Source organism: Lactuca serriola, chromosome 8, assembly GCF_051521515.1.
Source record: "Lactuca serriola cultivar US96UC23 chromosome 8, Lser_US96UC23_V15, whole genome shotgun sequence".
In the NCBI taxonomy this organism is placed as follows: domain Eukaryota; kingdom Viridiplantae; phylum Streptophyta; class Magnoliopsida; order Asterales; family Asteraceae; genus Lactuca; species Lactuca serriola.
Window position 1 is genome coordinate 42,682,938 of NC_136415.1, and position 18,633 is coordinate 42,701,570.

General features: G+C 37.6%; 2 protein-coding genes across 4 annotated transcripts; both read right to left on the reverse strand.

Annotated features, from left to right (window-relative positions):
- Window positions 1-5,889: 5,889 nt before the first annotated feature.
- LOC145070201 (Pentatricopeptide repeat (PPR) superfamily protein) lies at window positions 5,890-7,839 on the reverse strand. Its single transcript, XM_079017143.1, has one exon. The coding sequence runs from the start codon at window positions 7,720-7,722 to the stop codon at window positions 6,091-6,093; it is 1,632 nt and encodes a 543-aa protein (XP_078873269.1). The 5' UTR covers window positions 7,723-7,839; the 3' UTR covers window positions 5,890-6,090.
- A 285-nt stretch (window positions 7,840-8,124) lies between these two features.
- On the reverse strand, window positions 8,125-11,124 carry COQ3 (coenzyme Q 3). 3 transcript variants are annotated; one of them, XM_079017702.1, is made up of 11 exons: window positions 10,953-11,124; window positions 10,672-10,733; window positions 10,161-10,557; window positions 9,982-10,071; window positions 9,760-9,838; window positions 9,583-9,660; window positions 9,378-9,426; window positions 9,227-9,276; window positions 8,976-9,125; window positions 8,518-8,598; window positions 8,125-8,423 (listed from the first exon to the last, which is right to left on the reverse strand). In XM_079017702.1, exons 3-11 carry the CDS (start codon window positions 10,376-10,378, stop codon window positions 8,316-8,318), a joined length of 903 nt encoding a protein of 300 aa, XP_078873828.1. In that variant the 5' UTR covers window positions 10,379-10,557; window positions 10,672-10,733; window positions 10,953-11,124; the 3' UTR covers window positions 8,125-8,315. The 3 variants fall into 3 exon arrangements, with proteins under 3 accessions (XP_078873828.1, XP_078873827.1, XP_078873829.1); XM_079017701.1 differs by lacking the exon at window positions 10,672-10,733; XM_079017703.1 differs by lacking the exon at window positions 10,672-10,733 and having other exon boundaries at window positions 10,161-10,620.
- Window positions 11,125-18,633: the final 7,509 nt, after the last annotated feature.

Genomic DNA, 18,633 nt, shown 5'->3' on the forward strand with positions numbered 1-18,633 from the left:
AGGACTTAATACATTAAGTCCAATACTGCTTAGATTAATCTTTGCCAATGATTATTATTTAATCTTTCAAACTATTAAATAATTCCCGAGTGTGTGTCCCGATTAATTCTCAAAATTAGGGTTTTATTGGACCTATTAGGGTTTTAGTCCTTTGTCCAAACATCCCAACCGAATCACAACATCAACGAGGCACACCGCCACCCGACACGGCGGCCGGTGGCGGCAGCCACCACCCTAATGTGGTGGTTTTCAATTTCTTTTATTATTCCATTTTCAAATTCCATTTACAACCCAAAAATAAACACACTAAAAGGGAAATAAACACACACACACACAACCACCTTATGGTGGCCGGTGGTGGTAAGTGGTGGCATTTTCGGCCAATAAAATCATACATCCACACTCGTCTTCTGTTCATGAAGGAAGTCCAACCACCCACCTGGTGGCATAAGGCGGCGGTAGCGGGAAGCAGTGACGAATTCTCTTCGTTTTCCCCTATCCAAGAATATCCATACCACATTAAACTCATAACTAGGCTCACAATACACCCAAAAACACACACAACCACCCTTCATGACGGTTGTGGCGGCAGAAAACGATGGCAATGGTGGCAGTGGGTTTATAGTCAAATAACACCCATATTTTCGCATTCAACTCGTGGCAGCAACCCAAGCGTATAAACAACACAGGACCAAGGCTCCCCAGCCACCGACTAGAAGGCCAAGGTCGCTGGAACAAGTAGAAATGGTGGTGCAAGGGCCGTCGGTACCACAGTCGTCACACATAGCGTCAAATTGCCAAAAAGAACGAAAGAGGGGAGAGATAAGTCACAACTAACCTTACCGAGGGCCTTCCCGTCGTTCACAACCTCACGGCTTCCTTCCATCGATATCGACGATCTTCCAATTGCACACATCGACTCTGGCAACAAGTTGCGGTGGTGGCGCTACAATGGTGAGGCATCAAGGGCGGCGCACGGGCCTGGCGACAAAAGCGGCGGTTGAGGAAGCTCTTGACGATGGAGGCTGAAGCCCTTGCTCGGTCTAGGGTTTAGATGCTCCAACGGGAGGAAAAAGGATGGCACCGATTAATACCGTGCCCATCCAATCTTCATGCAGTTTTGACACTAATAGCCCCTCCCCTTCGAAATCTTTTCAACTTAAGTATAGAAATTACCCTTTAGCCCTTGGTCCCATAATTTCCATTCATAATAAGTCCCAACATTACCAACCAGCCCCCTTAAACCTTCAAATCTTTTCAATTTAAGTCCATTAATTACCAACCGCACCCCGACTTCTGAAATCCTTTTTAAATTAAATCCAAAACTTACAATTTTAACCCCCAACTTCTAAAATGGTAACAATTAACCCTCGAAACTAACGCCTTGCTTAATTATTATTTATTTTAGGGCTTCTATGCATTTATTTATTTACTTTATAAACGGGGTGTTACACCGGCCCGCCAACAGGAGTAATTGGTAGATAATTGTCTTTGTGATAATTATATTGGTATGCTTATGTGATATGCTTATGAGATATGCTTATGTGATTTGCTATGTGTGTTAGTGGTAGTAGCAAGGAATAGCTTTTCCCTGACTCGGTCGTTAGGAATGAAGTGTAGGTCAGTACCCCAGATATGCCTGACCGTATGATTATATTTGTTTTTGTATGATAAAGGTAGGGTGAAATAGTCCCCGTTGCTGGTTGAGATAGATCAGAGGTTAGTCGGCACCCCAGAACGGTCTGACATGGGTAGGTCATCACCCCAGAATGGCTTGACATGGGTAGGTCAACACCCCAGAATGGCTTGACATGGGTAGGTCGGGCACCCCAGAATTGCCCGACAGTGTGCATGATATGTGATTGTAGGGTACGTGGTATGATGGTTGAAATCACTAAGCTTCGTGCTTACAGTTTCATTTTGGTTTTAGGTACCTCTTCGTCAAAAGGGAAAGAGCCGGTGGTGTAGCAGCGCGTCACACACGCGCATGTGGTTTCCGCGTGGAGTTTTATGGGATTGTACTCTGATTTTCATTACTTTGATGACATGGTTTTCAGACACGTTGTTATGTTTTATTTATAAATTGTTACGACATTGGCAATGTTCGGCAAACTATGTTATGAATCTCTTAATTAAAAATGAAATTTTTGGCCTCGAAATTTGGGATGTTACACAGTATAGCCTTGTGCTGACATATGAGTTGAAATAGACTCGGGGGTGAAATGGCTTTGGGGTGAAATAGACTCGGTACAGCCTTGTGTTGACGCATATGTATGGTGTGCAGTATTTGGGGAACTCACTACGCTTTGTGCTTACAGTTTCAGTTTATGTTTCAGGTGCTTCCGGTTCGAAGGGGAAGGGCTTGGGATGATCGCATTGCACACACCATGATTTTCCGCTTTATTGACTTTGATGTACTTTTGGGATGTTTATGGATACTATTTGAATACTTTATGGTTTTGAAAAGCATGTTTGGTTGATGGTTTATTTAATATAAAAATAAAAATTTTAGGTTCTGAGTTTTGGGACATTACATCAGCACAAAACAGGACCTCCTCAACCCAAAAACACAATAACATGTCGACATATGCAATAATAATCTATAACCAGCAAGTACAGGTAATCATACAGATCTACCAATCTAACATATAACCAGCGAGCATCGATAATCATACAGGTCTACCAATCTACCATATAACCAGCATAACATCATCCTATATACCAGGATACATAACCTAGTGGGCTGGTGTTGGTACCTTCGACCCACAAGTATTGTGAGGAAAACTCACCTTAATGTCCGAAAGGTATCTGAACTGAACGTCCCTGGCAACTTTATGGACCCCAAACACTATATCAACATAGAGATGAAAGATAATGCATAAAAACCCATATCTAAGCTTAATGACTAAAAAAGCATTGAACCTGGAAACTCAGAAGGTGTGAAGATGAATAATGGTGAGGCTTGAATGCTGAGATGGTGAACTAGTTGCTCTTCCCCCTCTTCTTATTTGCTAAAATCACCACAAAAGAGCTCAAAATCAACTATAGGGTGCTAGGGTTTCAAGGGAGAGTATGACGAGGTGATGGAGGCTAAGGGTGGGCTAACCTTAGGCTTCACTTCTTTTAAATACGAGGAAACCCCCAAAGATTATGGTTTTCTTCTCAGCCAGGTCTCATGTCGTGACCCATAAGGGATCACGTTGTGAGTCTCAAGGTGATGCACGTTTTGAGATGCCACGTCATGTCGTGACATACAAGTGCTCACGACGTGACCTAGGTTTGAGCCCAAAAAATTATTTAATAACTTAACAAAATGAGTACCTAAACTGAGTGTTACACTATCCTGACGACTTTTTGCACTTCCAACGATGAGACTATGCCAACAACATTTTACCAACGATTTTTCGTCGGTATAGGCTATCCCGATGACTTGTCTTCATCATAGGGTTAAAAGAAATCATCGCCATAGGGGCAGTTCTTGTAGTGTAATCTAATAAAATAGATGGGTTCACGGGTCAACTTGGAAAATTATTTGTAAACTCAAACACAAACATATAATAAATGGGTCGGTGGGTCAGAAAAACTCAACCCAAACTCGTTTATCTTCGTGTCGGGGGTTGTGTCGAGAATTGTCACCCCTAGCTTCGATATTGCACGCCCTCAACTAGGAAATAGGTTCTAAGTAAAGCCAAAACATTTAATAAGAAGCATCGAGTCAATGAATCTACAAGGGTGAGTTCATTGGAAAAAAAACATACTCGAATTTCACTAGAGTGCTTGTCTTCCTTACTAGCTAGAGAACCTTCTATAGGTAAAACATAAAATTGACCTTCTTTTACTAATTGATGTATAATTATTTTGGGTATTTGATTTTCGATTTAAGGTTACCGTTTGTTTATTTCTCCGGGTTCTAACTAGTGCCTAAGAGATAAATTCATGTCAATATTTTTGTTAATAGGGTAACATAGTTTTCACTATGTATACGTTTAGTCCTTTTTTTTTTGTGTAAAATAAGCCTTTTAACTTGTTGTTTTATAAACATTCAGTCCTTATGACCTAATCCAGGTGATGACCGACTACTCCAGGTTAAATTCTTAGTTTGTACACATTTAGTCATTAATGTTTTTTTATTGCAAAATAAGTCCTTGTTGTTTTTGTACACATTCAGTCTTATGACCGATTTTCTTTAGGTTTTACTCAAATGACATCCTACGTCAGACAAGATGTTCTCATATATGGCTTGTCCCTCACTTATATTAGTAACCTAATTCATGTATCGATCAAATACTGATGATGCCTTAGTTTTCTCTAAGAATAAAATATGTTCTACTTCAGTTTCATTTATCTCCGTAAGAGATAATGAGATTCTTTATGATTTCTTTCTCTCAACTCAAATTCGCACTTCTAAGACAAAGTAACACCATGAAAAAAAGTTTAATGTCTTCCCTAATTCCTCGGTATGTCAATTTTGATAATTTTTCAGCAAATAGTTTTTTTTTATTTATTTCAAACTGATGTTTTTATACACATTCAGTTCTTATGACCGATTTTCTTTAGGTTTTACCCAAATGACATCCTACGTCAGACAATCATTAATAAGATGTTCTCATATATGGCTTGTCCCTCACTTATATCAGTAACCTAATTCATGTATCGATCAAATAATGTTGATGCCTTAGTTTTCTCTAGGAATAAAATATCTTCGACTTCAGCTTCATTTATCTCTGTAAGAGATAATGAGATTCTTTATGATTTCTTTCTCTCAACTCAAATTCTCACTTCTAAGACAAAGTAACACCATGAAAAAAAAGTTTAGTGTCTTCCCTAATTCCTCGGTATGTCGATTTTGATCATTTTTCAGCAAATAGGTTTGAACATAAGCTTGCAACTGTTAAAGAGGAGGGTTCCTGTCTCAAACCAATGTGAATTCACAAAATACTAAAACCCTAGAACGTTTAGGGTTTTGTCGCGAGGATTAAGGAGGCACGTCATGAACTTCTATTAATTTACTAATCACTAATAAATTAACAATTTGGATCCCCAATAAACTCTCATGTCAACAATTGCTTAAATTTGTCATTACGTGTAATCCAGAAGGACTTTGATATTAATAGTAATATTACCAACTATTATAAACTTGGACATTATTTCCAACAATTGAAATCATTATGAATAATATATTTTCTTCACCTCATGTAATGTAGTTTGTAATGATATTGAATGAAGTTGCATTGCCATTGAATATAGATGGTATTGTCCCAAAACAAAGACAAGAAACACATGATTCCACTTCACATACGAGCCACATATGAGAACGTTTTATTAATGATTCTCATATAAGATGTCATGTGAGCAAAACCAAAAGAAACTTATCATAGGGACTAAATGTATACAAAAAACAAGGACTTATTTTGCAAAAAAAAAAAGGACTTAATGTGTAAAAACGAATGACTTAACCTAAAGTAGTCGGTTCAGGACTAAATGTGTACAAAAACAATAAGTTCAAGGGCTTATTTTAAAAACAAAAAGTAAGAATTAATCGTATACATAGCGAAAACTATGTTATCCTATTAAGTCATTTTTTCTCCAAGAGAATTAGAAAAACATAACATAGGGCTTTTGAAATGACATAAGGCTTATGATTTCAAAATGATATAAAGTTTACTTTTGTATCCATGTAATATGTACCCCATTTTTTCCATCTCTTTGTTATTTGTTAATGTGATACTGTGATTATTACATATACATACATACATACATACACCAACGCAGTCGACTTTCACTATTTTCTCTTACAAGGACATCATACTTTCAAAATGATATCCCGTTTTTTGCTTAGTTTTTGGTTAACACAGTTATCTTTAGGTAGCCTTTCTTAAGTAACAAGAATAAATGAAAGTTGGATGCTATGGTAGTCAATAATAAAATTACATTGCTATTTTTTTCTATTTAATCCTTTCAAGGGTTCCAGCAGCATCGCACAGGGTACATATCCAAAATAACTATTTTTGTATGAATATTATCTATATAAGGGGTTGTTTGATATAAAAAGACCAATACAAATAAAAGGTTAGCAACCTTGTTATAATCTCAATAATCGCTCTCTTCTGAGCTATTTTCTTCCTTTTTTGACTTTATATTCTTCATATTACCTCTCATAATATCAGAAAGATCTTGTATCGAACAAGAACTACTTCTTTCCATCTTCTCTGCAAGTATCTCCACTTTCTCTGCAAACCCTAATCCTATAATTTTGTTCCTCAAAACCTCACAAGTAGAAGAATATGGTGGTATCCCCTCATCAACCATCATTTCAAAATATCTGCACGCCTCTTCAACCATCCCTTTCTTCCTACAAAAACCATGAATCATAACAGCATACGTTGAAGCAGAAGGATGAAAACCATTTTTCTCCATTTTCTCCCATAAACTCGTGACCCTATCAAACCTCCCTACCCTAATCAACATTTTAAGCAACATATTATAGGTATGTCGATCTGGTTCACATGAATCTGTATCCATTCGTGATACCAATTTAGTAGCCATGTTTACTTCTAATCGATTGCAATGGAATGATAAGATCGCGTTGTAACTCCACACATCTGGTTTAACTTTTCTCTCGAGCATTTCATCTAACAGTTGGTATGCTTCTTCGATTTTATCGGATTTACAGAGTTTATTGATGATGGAGTTGTATGTGAAGACGTTAGGGATGAGATTGTACCTTTTCATCCTGTCAAGAACTCGAAAGGCTGAATGGATGTCGTTTGCATCACAAGCAGCATGGATGAAAATGGAGTAAGTGAAAGCATCTGGTTCGAGCCCTTTAGATCTCATATCTCGGAATAGCTTGTGAGCTTCATCGACGTTTCCTCCTTTACATAAGGACTCCAGAATGCTATTGTAAGCATGTACATCTACAGAGCATCCTCTCACAAGCATTTCATCGAACACCTTCTGTGCTTCACTTGCTTCTCCGATGTAGCCCCAACCTCGAACCAGAATACTGTAGGTTTTCACGGTGGGAATAAACTCATGCTTGATTTTATCGAAGAACGATTGAGCTTCCCTCACATGCTTCCTCTTGCAAAGCACATACAAAAGCTGGTCCAGATCATTGATACTCGGTTGTATCCCGTAATCGACCATGTTGTTAAAAGCTCTAATGGCGTCAGAAGGCAAATTAGCTTTACAATAAGCACTAAAAATCACCCAGAAGATTACAGAAGTGATTTCACAAGATTGAGATTGTTTCATTTCTCCGAGGAAATCCCAAACCAATGGAAACTGTTTGCTTCTACCTAAAATATCAATGAGAATATGATAGCTATCTTTACTATGTACAAAACCAGGCAAGTTTTTAGCCCAAAGGAAGAACCTGTGTGCAGAAACACCAAGATTATTGCACCGTTTAAGTACTTGTTCGACCAAGTCGGTGCTTATCGCATCGGCAAAGGGAGTGAGGGCTGAAACGATGTCGTGACGGGGGCTCCGGTAGTCACTGAGGATGCGAGATATGTCGTTGATGAGTTCTGTTGAAGAGGAGGAAATGGTAGGTGAGGCGGAAGAGAGGAGAGACTGAGAAGAGAATGGTGGTAACGGGTGGTGAAGGGAGGAGGGTGGAGGTGAGATGAATCGGAGATTGGGTGTCGGAGAAGGTGTAGTTCCGGTGAATAGCCGGTATATGGTTTTGGTTCGCCGAGAGAGTGATCTAATAGCCATCTCCAACAAAAAGTTGAACAAGCGTTTGAAGCCAAAGCATCACCTTTGCGTATCACTAGTTTCGACCTTGTTCGAATTCGAACTCGACATCAGTATACACCAAAATGACCAAATATGGAGTCTTTGGGCCTGAGTCGTAATTTTTGTATATTATTTATTGATTATTAATAATTAATAATTATTAATTATGGATAAATGAAAATCTTGTGGTGCGTCCACAAATTTATGTTTACTAATATCTATAACTTTTATTTTAAATAGCTTTAAAAACATTTATCGAATAACAAAATTAATAAAATAAAAGAGTAACTTATATATTTTTACAAGAGTTTTTGAAATGAAGATGTAATTTCATTATAACGATCATTACAGATAATCTATTTATAAAACATATAGTAATAATTTACAAAGTTCAATAACATAATTTTTTTTATTTGTCATGATTTATATTCCACTTTTCAAAGCCAAACAAAAATGTGCAAGATTCTAAGGAAAAACTGTAGCTGTATTCCCAAAGAGCATTCAAAGGGGGATAACTTATTGATACAAAGAACAGTTGCAAATGAAACTACTCATTTTAGCTCAAAAAGGAATTACTCGCTGTTTTTAATCCCAAAAGCAATGAAATTGACACCCACGTCATCACTAAGAGACCATTGACCAGTCAAAGGATTGTACGCAAAACCAGCCATCTCTTCAACCTACAAAAATGGAGTCAAATAGCAAAACAAAAATAACTATAACTCTTTTTTAAACTTAATCTATGTTGACCAGAGTCAATATGCATTTGCTTACAGAAATTGAAGCACGCTGCAATGTCAATACAAGTTCTTCAGGAGTTAAAAAACTCGACCACTCATGTGTACCCTTTGGAAGCTGTTTAAAAAAAAAAAAAAGTTGTCACAAAAACTCTAAAATCTACAAGCCAAATAAAACTTTAAAGAAAAGTCCGATATTATGTTGTAGATCAAGGTTTTTGATGAATCATATTCATTTTAGCAGTAAAAAAGTATGAGTAAATTACATTTTTGGTCCCTGATTATTTTCATTTTTGGTCCAAAAAAGTTTCTCTTGCAATTTTGGTCCTTATTTGAGGTTTCTGGTCCCTATTCCAAATAAAATGATTATCTTTGACACGTACATAGAGCAAGAAATGTTACAAGAACCTCAAATAAGGACCAAAATTGCAAGAGAATTTTTTTTTTGGGACCAAAAATATAATTTATTCAAAAAGTTATGATCATAATTCATACCCAATGCAGGATATATTCTGCTGCAACAATTGCAGTTGCATATGCTCTCATAGAACGGTTTATTGTTGAGATAACAGTAGCTCCATTAGACACTGTTAATGCTGACAAGGATTTGCAAAACTCAGCAGGATCTGCTACATGCTCGATTACCTTTAGAAAATCACAAAACACATATCTGTTAAATGTCTAATATGCCCTTCAATAATAACTTGATCAACATTTTGTAATTTAAGGGTAAATGATATGTATACCTCTAGAGCAATAACAGCATCAAACTTCTTTTGTTCTTCAACCAAATTTTCTGTTCACATAATTGTATATTTGTAACACAAAAGAAACATTATAAAAATTAAATTTGTATTATTTATAAAAGAGAAAAGTTAAATAAAGTATAGAAGATACCTGCAGTTGTGCACTGATATTCAATTGAGGAAGCCACAGGATCCAAATCCTAAAAAAGAAAGAAATACGAAGTTAAAGATACTTAAATTGTAAAATGGGTATGAATTATGATGTCAAGAAGGAAAGAACTCAAGAACAAAAGAAAAAAAAATGCATAAAATTAAGAATTGAAAAAGAAATGAAAATATTTTTTAATTAATCATACCGCATGAAGACGTGCAATCTTGATATTCTTATCCACAGCATCGATTCCAGTGACTGAAGCTCCCATACGAGCCAAAGGCTGACAAGAGTCGATAAAAATTTAAAAAATAAAAAAATTATGTTAGTGTCTTATGTTAATTATTTGTCTATTTTCCCTTGGATATGATATTAATTATACCTCAGATAAAATACCTCCTCCACAACCAACATCTACAAATTTTAGTCCTTCAAATGGCCTCACAGAAAATGGATCCTTTCTGTGAAAAAGTTAAAATTTTAATTAGTAAGTACAATGTGTTAAATGTTAATACAAGATAATAGTTCTATTGATGTGGAAAATGTATTAAAAAGATACCAATATGAATTATCAATTGAAGGATATATGAAAAGATGATAATACCCAAAATGTCTGCAAAGTGTTGACCGAATAAAAGCTAGCCTTGTAGGATTCATGATATGCAATGGCTTAAAAGGCCCTTCAGCATCCCACCTGTTTATTGTATGATATCATTCATCAATAACAGAAGTAGATATTTAAATGAATTAAAAGAAAAAACAAAGAAAAGGAAATGAGCTTACCAACTTTCAGCTATAGCAGCAAATTTAGCTAGTTCAGTTTGGTTCAAAGAAGAAGTAGAAGCTGCATGCTGAGTAGTGGTTGCATAAGGTTTGTTGTGAAGAAGGGGCTGGAAAGCTGTAATAAGAGCTGAATGTTTGAAATAACTACTTGAATTATAGAAGGAATGACCATTGTGTCTGGATAAGTTTCTTAATCGGCATAGACTCCTTGAAAACATTGTCAGTGGAATAAGATGTCGTCTGCTTAGTCTTCTTCAGTTTGATTCTTAATAAACAAGTGTTATCTCTGAACTGGTTTCGCTACCAGTTGCATACTGCAGGTCTTTTGAGATTGGAAAATGGAATCTGGTGATGATACTCCTTTCACTTGTGTTTTTAAAGCAGATTGTTTTGCAATCTGCAATGCCAGCTTTTCATCAAACACTTGGTGTGCAAGAAAATACTACCAACCCAAAGAAAACTATAACCAGAAGAAAGAATAGTAAGCATGCAAAAAGAATTCTTAAACGACCTTTGGAAGAATTAGCACTTGAACGAAAGAGAAATTGGATAATTAATCTCAGTGAGAAGTCGCTGAAAGTAACCGCAAACCAAAAGGGGTTTATAGATTAAGATGATGCCATCAGTCACAAACTTTATAGAGATATGCACTCAATGTAGACAAATGGAACGGGCGCTATGACTGATGATGAGTTCTAGGTTTATAGATCAATTTGACAAAGCTTTGATTAACTGAAGTTTACTTTTAGTAGGGTTTAACACCATGAACACATAAAAGTCGAGATTTTTTACCTGATTTTACGCCAGAACCATTTTATCTTCTTAGATAATTCACGAAATGACAAATTTTGAACTCGAAGATCCAACAAAGCGGAGTTTAGGTGGTCTCAAGAGGTGGACGTTGTGGGCATGTGATGCAGTTAACGCGATGAAGTTAACACAAAGAAGGAAGATACTCCCTCTTTGTTCATCGAAAAAAATATAATTAAAAAAATATTTTGAATATTTGTGTTTATTTGTAGGCCCGGCAATGGAGTCGGTTTTGACCCTGATCCGATCCAAACATTTAACAATTATACGGGTTTGGAGCATAGTTTTTGATCCATTCACCCGTTAACGACTCGTACCCGCTGACCCTTTTATTAAAAGGGTCGGGTATGGATCATCACCGATCCGCTCCATTTATAACCCGCCCCATATAAATTTTAGAATTATACATTTATATTTTATACTGTTTAAATTTTACTTTAAATTTCAATCGAAAGTCCAAAGAGAAAATGTCAAAGAGTAAAATGTTTTTACATAGGACTCGATGACTCAACTTCTAGACTTTCAATCTTCTTCCAAGAATCATGATGTCATTTAATTTATATCTCATCATATAATCACCAATTTCATTTATAAATCAATAAATTTATTTATTAACCGGAAGAAAGTTTGTAATTGTTATTCTCTATCAATGCAATCAATGGTTAAAAACCAATTAGACGTAACTACAATAATGATTTTAATTTCAATCGAAACTCTTGAGTACATAATGTGTTTTCTAAATCAACATTTGTTTTATTTAACAAATGTGATTTTATGATTTAAGTAAAATGTGTTCGATTATTCAAAAGACCTACGGGTTACGGGGCGGGCTTGGATATTTGCTTATTCGGTGGATAAGGGTATGGGTTTGATTATTCAAAACCCTGTGGTTTACCAGCGGGTTTGGATCAGGTTTTGGAATTTCTTAAAAGGGTTTGGATCAAGGTTGATTCGATCCAAACCCACCCCATTGCCAAACCTATTTATTTGTCAATAAAGTTTATTTATTAGTATATATTTGTTATATTGATTTTATTTTATAGAGTTTTTAAGAGAAAAAAAAACTAAAATCTAAACTATGACCGTGAAATCTTGATCTTGGTATTAAGATTTAACATGCAAATAACGTTCTGAAGCACACTAGATTTCCAGTGTATACACACTATGTCATGGATGTGATGTTGATGTGACCAGCTCACCGGAACAACTCTCATTTCAACCAAACGTCTTAGGATGGTTTGGTGTAGCTTTTCAACCATGCTCTCTCACTTTTTGTCTGCCACCTTATCGTCATGTTATTTTTCTTTCGCCCCATCTCACTTGTCTTACTAATTGGATATGGTCACATAACACTACCCTCAAAATAAGCAACAATAGATATTGTATTGTATAAGATCAAGAAGCATGTAAAAAGAGAGAAGAGATGCGGTAAAATAGTGTTGTGCGAGGAGGGTCACCACACCAACGCACACCAGGCGGTGTATTGTTCACCGCACCACCGTAGTGACACATCAACTCACTGTAGTGTGCGATATTGGTGCTCCTATTGGCCTTACAACAACAAGAAATCCAACCTTCTTAACCCCAAGTTGAGCTTGTATCGATACCGGATTTAGTAACCGAAATACAACCGTCCAAACAACCCAAAGTTTCTAATAAAAAAGAAGCCAAAAAAAGTGTCACATAAAGGTCCTAAGAATTGGTAGGAAGTCGAACAAGTCGCATTAGCACGTGCTTGAGTATCTACCTCCCAATATAACATTACCATAAATGACCAAGTTTACAATTGTTTTTTAGAGTGTAGTTTATAACATTTGTAACATCCCAAAAATTAGACCAAAAATTTCGATTTTTAAGTTAATAAAACCATTATCCAAAACATCATCATAAAAAGTATAGTGAATCAAAGTGTATCAATAACATCCAAGTGCATCAGAGTAATATAAAAACGTGAAACGATGTAGTGTGTCCACTGCAATCATCTGGGCTCTTCCCTTCGAATCAGAAGTACCTGAAACATAAACTGAAAACCATAAGCACAAAGCTTAGTGGGTTCTCCAAAATACCGCATATCATACATATAAAACATATAATGGGCTCCATTCGGCATCAGGCCCTGCTCAGAACATATATGCCAGTCATCAGGCCCAGGCATCGGGCCCTGCCTGGTATATATACAAACATATAAACATATGCATAAAAATCACAAAAGATAAATATCATACAATATAATCATCACGCCTTTCCCGATATACATATAAACACATAACACGTGCAAGAGTCACAAAGACAACAAACATTCTAAACATAATAAACCATGGGCCGACATTGGTGCCTTCGACCCGCTAAACACAGTGAGGAAACTCACCTCAAGCTGCAGAATCACTCCGATGAAATCTCAGTCTGCTGGTCCGAAAAATCCATGCGCTAACAACATCAAATAATATCCAATTAATAATAAAATCTCGACCCATAATGTAACGACCCAATTTTCACGTCCAAAAATTTCGTTATAAAACATTACATAAAAGCATCAATAATTAAAACATTGTTTGATTAAACCATTTCACATCGAAAACCAAGTTGAAAACCACAACATTCGATCAATCAAATATCAGAGTATCAATCCCAAAATAAACTCGTAACTGCGGAAACAAGAGTGTGTGTGTGCTGTCCGGTCATCTTTCAGATACCCGAGCCGAAGCTCAGCCCGCGAGAAGTTCAATTTTTGTGAAGATCTTTCAGATCTGCTGAGGATTACTACTTCTGCAAGTCGTAGTGCTGTCCGGTCATCTTCTGATCAAGTGAGTGTATACTACCTTTCATAAACACGATAATAATACAAGTTTGGTTCGAGTGTATTAAGTATATTGTTGTGTATAGGTGTGAGTGTGTAGTTACTTTCTTCTAACACATAATTATGAAGTATTTTATACGGAATACGTATTATGTGTATAATTTTGTGGTTATGTGTGTGAATGTGTATTCATTTTCTTCTAACTCATAGAAATGATTTATTCTCTATGAGATATGTGTTATGTGTGTGTGTGCCTCATCTGTTATGTGGAATATGTGTTGATTAAAGCATGCTATACAGGTTTTTAAACGATGTATAAAAATGTATATTTTTATCTACTAATATGTTGGGTAGAACATAGATAGATAGTTGGTGTGTAATAAACAAATGAGAGGCCTCGTTGTTGTTTGACTTAGTCATCTAGCGGAGTTTAGATGACGACCACGGGCTATTCTAGACAGTCTTGTGGAAACATTAGCAGGTTTGCCACCTGTAGGTATTAATGAACTCGGGTGTTCATTCGTTGTACTCCATCCCCCTCATGGTTGCCTTATTTGATTTATATTGCTGAGGTACCCCCGAAGTATGTGTTGTCGCCCCGATGAAATATTCTTAGACTAGGTCCCTTGTGTTAGTTGTTTTAGGGACATAAAGTGAGAATAACGGGAATGGGTAATTGGGTTATTGTTGGTTGGTGAAAATTAAATATGATTATTTATTGTGGGTTGAAACCCTATATGCTCACCAGGCTCCCAAGCCTGACCCACTCAGTTTTATTTGTATTACAGGAAGTGGCGCGAGGGCATGAGATGGATGAACCATCAGTTGTTTTGTTTACAAGTCTGTATATGTATATATTTGTTGAATGACTTGCAATGTTATCGTTTATGCTTATTGGTCTGTATCGGAACATGACACCCCGAGTTTTGATTATATAATGAAAAATACATTTCTTTTATGAAATGCTTTGGTAAACATTGTTTTATCATGTTTTGTTTTTGGGAACAAATTCCGCAACTCTTTCAAATCAAAAGGATTTACTCTGAAATTATTTTAAAAGCATAAATGAAATCGGTCTTTTCTGGCCGAGATTTTGGGGATGTCACAGTTGGTATCAGAGCATTAGTTTAAGCGTACTAGGAATTTGTAGGATTTCTAGACTTAAACGTAGAATGCTAAGTGGAATTTTGAGATGTGTGTCTGTTGTGTTTTAGACACGAGCACTGGTTTATTTTAGGAAAGTTGCCTAAAATGCTTTTATGTGCTAAATGTTATATGTTTCCATATATGATATTATTTGTTCGGATCTATGGTCTGTTGCCGACTGGATCTAGAAACCTTATGTGTGTAGGATTCTAAGCGTACGTCTACGATATTAGAACTAGCATGTAAACGTTTCAGAGTGGTAAGGAAGATTTGAATTTCTATCATGATTGAGGATCTAATTTCACCTTATTTGGTGTGTAGATCAAAATGGTGAGAACCAGAAGTGGAGTTGGAAATGCTGACGAAAACAGGAATCAACCACCAGTGATTGAACAAGTACCTGCCGTAGCAGCAGCACCTGAACCAATAACCATGGCTGGTGTGCAAATGGTGATTCAGACGATGTTGGATCATCAGATGGATGAAACTAGACGGTTGCTTCAACAGAATCGTGAAGAACTGTCAATTCGTGTGGAAGAGCCTGAATTAAATGAAGGGCACTCGGAAGGGGGAAACTTTAGTGGGTCTGTTGGTCAAGCCAACCCACCGATAGTTAGGCAAGACAACCATGGTGGAAGGAATGATGGAATGGGATGCAAGTACAAGGACTTTCTAACTTGCAAACCATCGACCTTCAATGGAAAGGAGGATCCGATTGGGGTTATGGATTGGATCTCCGAAATGGAATTGGCCTTTATGACTTGTGGCTGCAGAGGTAAGTTGCAGACTATCTATGCCGTGCGACAATTCCAAGGTGGAGCCGTTCGTTGGTGGAACTCTCTAGGGAAGACGTTGAGCCCTAATGAGCCACTGCAATTGTCATGGGCAGAGTTCTTGGTGCAGTTCAAGCGCAAGTTCTGCTCGGCTCAAAATTTGTTGGAATTGGAGAACAAGTTCCTGACATTGACGAAAGGCAGCATGTCAGTTGATGAATACACCAATAACTTCACCGATAAGATGGAGTTTTCCTTGCGTATCGTCCCAGACGACTTGACAAAGGTGGACCGGTATGCGAAGGGACTCCCATGGGAGTACGAGGTGCCAGTACGTCAGGCACTAACTCTAGAGGCAGCTATCTGGGCTGCCAAGTCTGTTGAGAACATGATTAAGGGAAAACCACCGTCAAGGTTGAGGTTGGTGAGAAAAGGAAGTTTGAGGGAACATCTAGGTCCGGTAAGAAAAGCAAATTTTCTAAATCTGATTCGAAAAAGTTTGGAGGAAAAGGAGGCGAAGCGAAGTGGTGTGATAAGTGTAAGAAAAAGCACTTTGGGAAATGTAGTGAGGATGTAACCTGCTACAAGTGTGGAAAGATTGGACATTTTGCCAATGAATGTCCGAACAACAAAAGGATGTGTTTTGGTTGTAATGAAGAGGGGCATATTTTGAAAGACTGTCCGAAGAAGAAGGAGGCAGCTAGGCCCAACATTCCACCAAAGCCGAAGGCGAGAGCCTTCCAAATGACACTTGAGGCTGCGAAAGATGAAGCTGATGTCGCTTCAGGTACCTTTCTCGTAAACGAATTACCTGCTCAAATTTTGTTTGATTCTGGAGCCAACTACTCATTTATTTCGCATGAGTTTGATAGAAAGCTAGCTTTGCCTATTGATAGACTAGATGATGCTTTATTAGTCGAAGTAGCTAGTGGCAAGTTTGTACCTGTTAGTCATCGTATGAAAGACATCTTAATTGATCTTAATGGGAATAAGTTCCACAAGGAATTATTGCCTATCGAGCTTAATGGTTTCGACATCGTGTTGGGAATGGATTGGCTTAGCGCCAATGATGCCGAAATTTTGTGCAAGAAGAAGATAGTTAAAGTAAACCCGCCTGGTAAGGATTCATTTATGGTGTATGGGGACAAACGCAGAGTGAATTCTGGAATCATTTCTCTAATGAAAGCCAGAAAGTGTTTGACCAAGGGATGTACGTCATATTTAGCATTCATGATCGATGCTAAGAAGGAAAAGAAGGTGATGTAGAGTATTCCAGAGGTGTGTGATTATCCGGAAGTATTTCCCGAAGATCTTCCTGGATTACCACCTGATAGACAAGTGGAGTTCAGAATAGACTTGTTACCAGGAACCACGCCAATAGCAAAAGCACCTTATCGATTAGCACCGACGGAGATGAAGGAGCTGATGATGCAACTTCAGGAGTTATTGGACAAAGGTTTCATTAGACCTAGTTCATCGCCCTGGGGAGCTCCGGTGTTATTCGTGAAGAAGAAAGATGGAAGTATGAGAATGTGCATCGATTACAGAGAGCAGAACAAGGCAACAATAAAGAATAGATATCCGTTGCCAAGGATTGATGACCTATTTGATCAATTGCAAGGTTCGATCTATTTCTCGAAGATCGATCTAAGGTCAGGATATCATCAGCTAAAGGTAAGAGAGCAAGATATCGAGAAGACTGCATTCAGAACTAGATATGGACACTACGAGTTCTTGGTTATGTCGTTTGGACTAACCAATGCTCCAGCAGCGTTCATGGATTTGATGAAGAGGGTTTGTAATCCTTTCCTTGATAAATCCGTGATAGTGTTCATAGACGACATTCTGATTTACTTGAAAAGCCAGGAGGAGCATGGCAGACACTTGCGAGAAGTGTTAGAAGTTTTGAAGCAGGAGAAGTTGTATGCAAAGTTCTCTAAATGTGATTTTTGGATTCGTGAAGTCCAATTCTTGGGTCACGTGGTCAACCAAGAAGGGATAATGGTTGATCCAGCGAAGATCGAAGCTGTGATGAAGTGGGAACAACCGAAAAGTCCCACGGAGGTTCGAAGCTTTTTAGGATTAGCCGGATATTACCGAAGGTTTATCCAAGGCTTTTCTTCGATTGTTACTCCATTGACAGCTTTGACCCACAAAGGAGCTACTTATGCTTGGAGTGATAAGCATAAAGAAGCATTCGAGAAGTTAAAGAAGAAGTTATGCGAGGCACCGTTACTTTCCCTACCCGATGGAGTTGAAGACTTTGCTGTTTATAGCGATGCGTCTGGGGTTGGATTGGTTTGTGTTTTGACCCAAAGAGAAAAGGTGATAGCATATGCGTCTCGACAGTTGAAGGAGCATGAAAAGAATTACCCGACTCATGATTTGGAGTTGGCAGCGGTAGTTTTCGCTCTGAAAATATGGAGGCATTACCTCTATGGCACGAAGTGCAAACTTTTCACTGATCATAAGAGTCTCCAATATCTCTTTAATCAGAAGGAACTGAATATGAGGCAACGACGCTGGCTAGAATTACTTAAAGACTACGACTGCGAGATACTTTACCACCCCGGTAAAGCTAATGTTGTTGTTGATTCTCTCAGTCGGAAAGTCAATCTTGAAAGGAAAAGGCCAAGAGCGTTGAGAATTGAAGTTGTCTCGACCATTGTGGAAAGTATAAAGAAAGCTCAAGAGGAAGCTTCTGAGAAAAATGACCGAAAGGAGGAACGTTTGGGTAAAATGTTGGTGTTTGGTACAAACGGTCATGGACTGAAGGTATTCCAAGATCGTATTTGGGTACCTAAGTCACGAGGAATTAGAGATCTTCTGATGGAAGAAGCTCACAAGACCATGTACTCGATTCATCCCGGTGGCACTAAAATGTATAGGGACCTGAAACCATACTACTGGTGGCCGACGATGAAGCTTGATGTTGCAAAGTACGTGG

Bases quoted from the DNA above. Each gene is read 5' to 3' on its own strand.
- LOC145070201 (XM_079017143.1), bottom strand. From the start codon at position 7,722: ATGGCTATTAGATCACTCTCTCGGCGAACCAAAACCATATACCGGCTA.
- COQ3 (XM_079017701.1), bottom strand. From the start codon at position 10,378: ATGTTTTCAAGGAGTCTATGCCGATTAAGAAACTTATCCAGACACAAT. The intron at 9,427-9,582 runs GTATGATTAATT...TTTCTTTTTTAG, and splicing joins AGATTGCACGTCTTCATGCG to GATTTGGATCCTGTGGCTTC. The intron at 9,277-9,377 runs GTATCTTCTATA...TTATGTGAACAG, and splicing joins ATATCAGTGCACAACTGCAG to AAAATTTGGTTGAAGAACAA.